This window comes from Propithecus coquereli, unplaced genomic scaffold, assembly GCF_000956105.1.
Source record: "Propithecus coquereli isolate 6110/MARCELLA unplaced genomic scaffold, Pcoq_1.0 Scaffold57, whole genome shotgun sequence".
Taxonomy (NCBI): domain Eukaryota; kingdom Metazoa; phylum Chordata; class Mammalia; order Primates; family Indriidae; genus Propithecus; species Propithecus coquereli.
This window is the reverse complement of record NW_012151618.1, coordinates 3213442-3214710: the sequence shown is the minus strand read 5'-3', so window position 1 is coordinate 3214710 and position 1269 is coordinate 3213442. Positions and strand designations below refer to the sequence as shown.

The 1269-nt window shown below is 31.8% G+C and overlaps 1 protein-coding gene across 1 annotated transcript in view; it reads right to left on the bottom strand.

Moving 5' to 3' along the window:
- Positions 1–1269, bottom strand: part of UNC13C (unc-13 homolog C (C. elegans)) — a 656589-nt gene that overhangs the window by 388123 nt on the left and 267197 nt on the right. The window contains 1 exon segment of the mRNA XM_012658024.1: positions 551–720. Within this exon segment, the coding sequence (XP_012513478.1) occupies positions 551–720 (170 nt within the window).

The following is a 1269-nucleotide window of genomic DNA, read 5'->3' as shown; positions in this document are numbered from 1 at the left end:
TCTGGTTCCATAATAAAATTTCATTTAAAAAATCATGACAATTAAACATATTCTCAATGTCTTCATCATCAGCTTCAGCATAAGTCCACACACTTTCTTGGCTTTACCAACTGAAGCCTATTTTTATATCATTATTTGAAAGAAATCCTAAATACATTTTTTCTTTATTGCCAAAATTTCATTAATGGACTGGAATAAGTCAAACAGCATTAAATTATAGGTTGATTATGTGTTCCCAACACATACAACAAAGGTTTTTGAAGCTATATTTTATGAATTACAAATTAAGAATGAAATAATTTTTTTCTCCTAAAAGATATTTACTTGATTCTTCGAAAGGGTTTTCTCATTTCATTTACCAAAGCCTTTCAATAATACTGAATTTAAATTAATAGTAGTCTTTACTTGCCCATGAAACTAATCATCTAAAGTCCAACAGAATGTTCTAGAAAGGGATTGGCTATTTTTATTTATATGGGAGTATAATACATGCTACAGGTAATCTGGAATTTTATTTAATTTGTTTTCAAGTAGATATAAAGATAATCACCTAAATTGTACCAGACATCCATTTCTCCACTCAAGGTCCTCACTTCTACAATTGTTTGTCCCAGAAAATCATCTGACTCCTTTTTGAAATGTTGCTTGACTCTGGATTTAATGTCATCATCTTCATCCCACACTCTGACTTTGATTCGATCTGTGGAGTTATGACACTCACTGAAAATAAATGTGGATAAGTTAACAACCATTGATAACTGCTCTAAGTGGCATCTGATGTTTGTAACATTTTAAATCTATCTAATCCAGAAAGGCATAGTACATTATATAATAAATGAGATTTCCCACTAATGCGTTCCATCCATGGGATGTTGTGGGTACACAATGCAGATATATTGAAGAAAAGTTTGGTTAGCTAAATAATGTTAATAAGAGACAATCCAACCCAATTTCCCCATCCTATTTCCTTTAACAGAATTACATATAATCAAACATGAGTCAGAAATCCTTACATGGGGTATTTTCACTGATGTTTATTACCAAAATGTGGTAGAAATAGTGGGAAGGGAGGAAGAATTAATCCACAATACTGTGTCTGTAGCAGCTAACAAAGCCCAGTATTAACCAGGGAGAGCAGTCAGAATGATAAAAGCACAGCTGTTTCCCATCCTCTCAGAATTCCAAAGATTACTATATAAATATACACCTGAAATTACTGTAGCAATGATATTTGGATGATAAAATATTTGGCATTTGCCCAAAATTTAT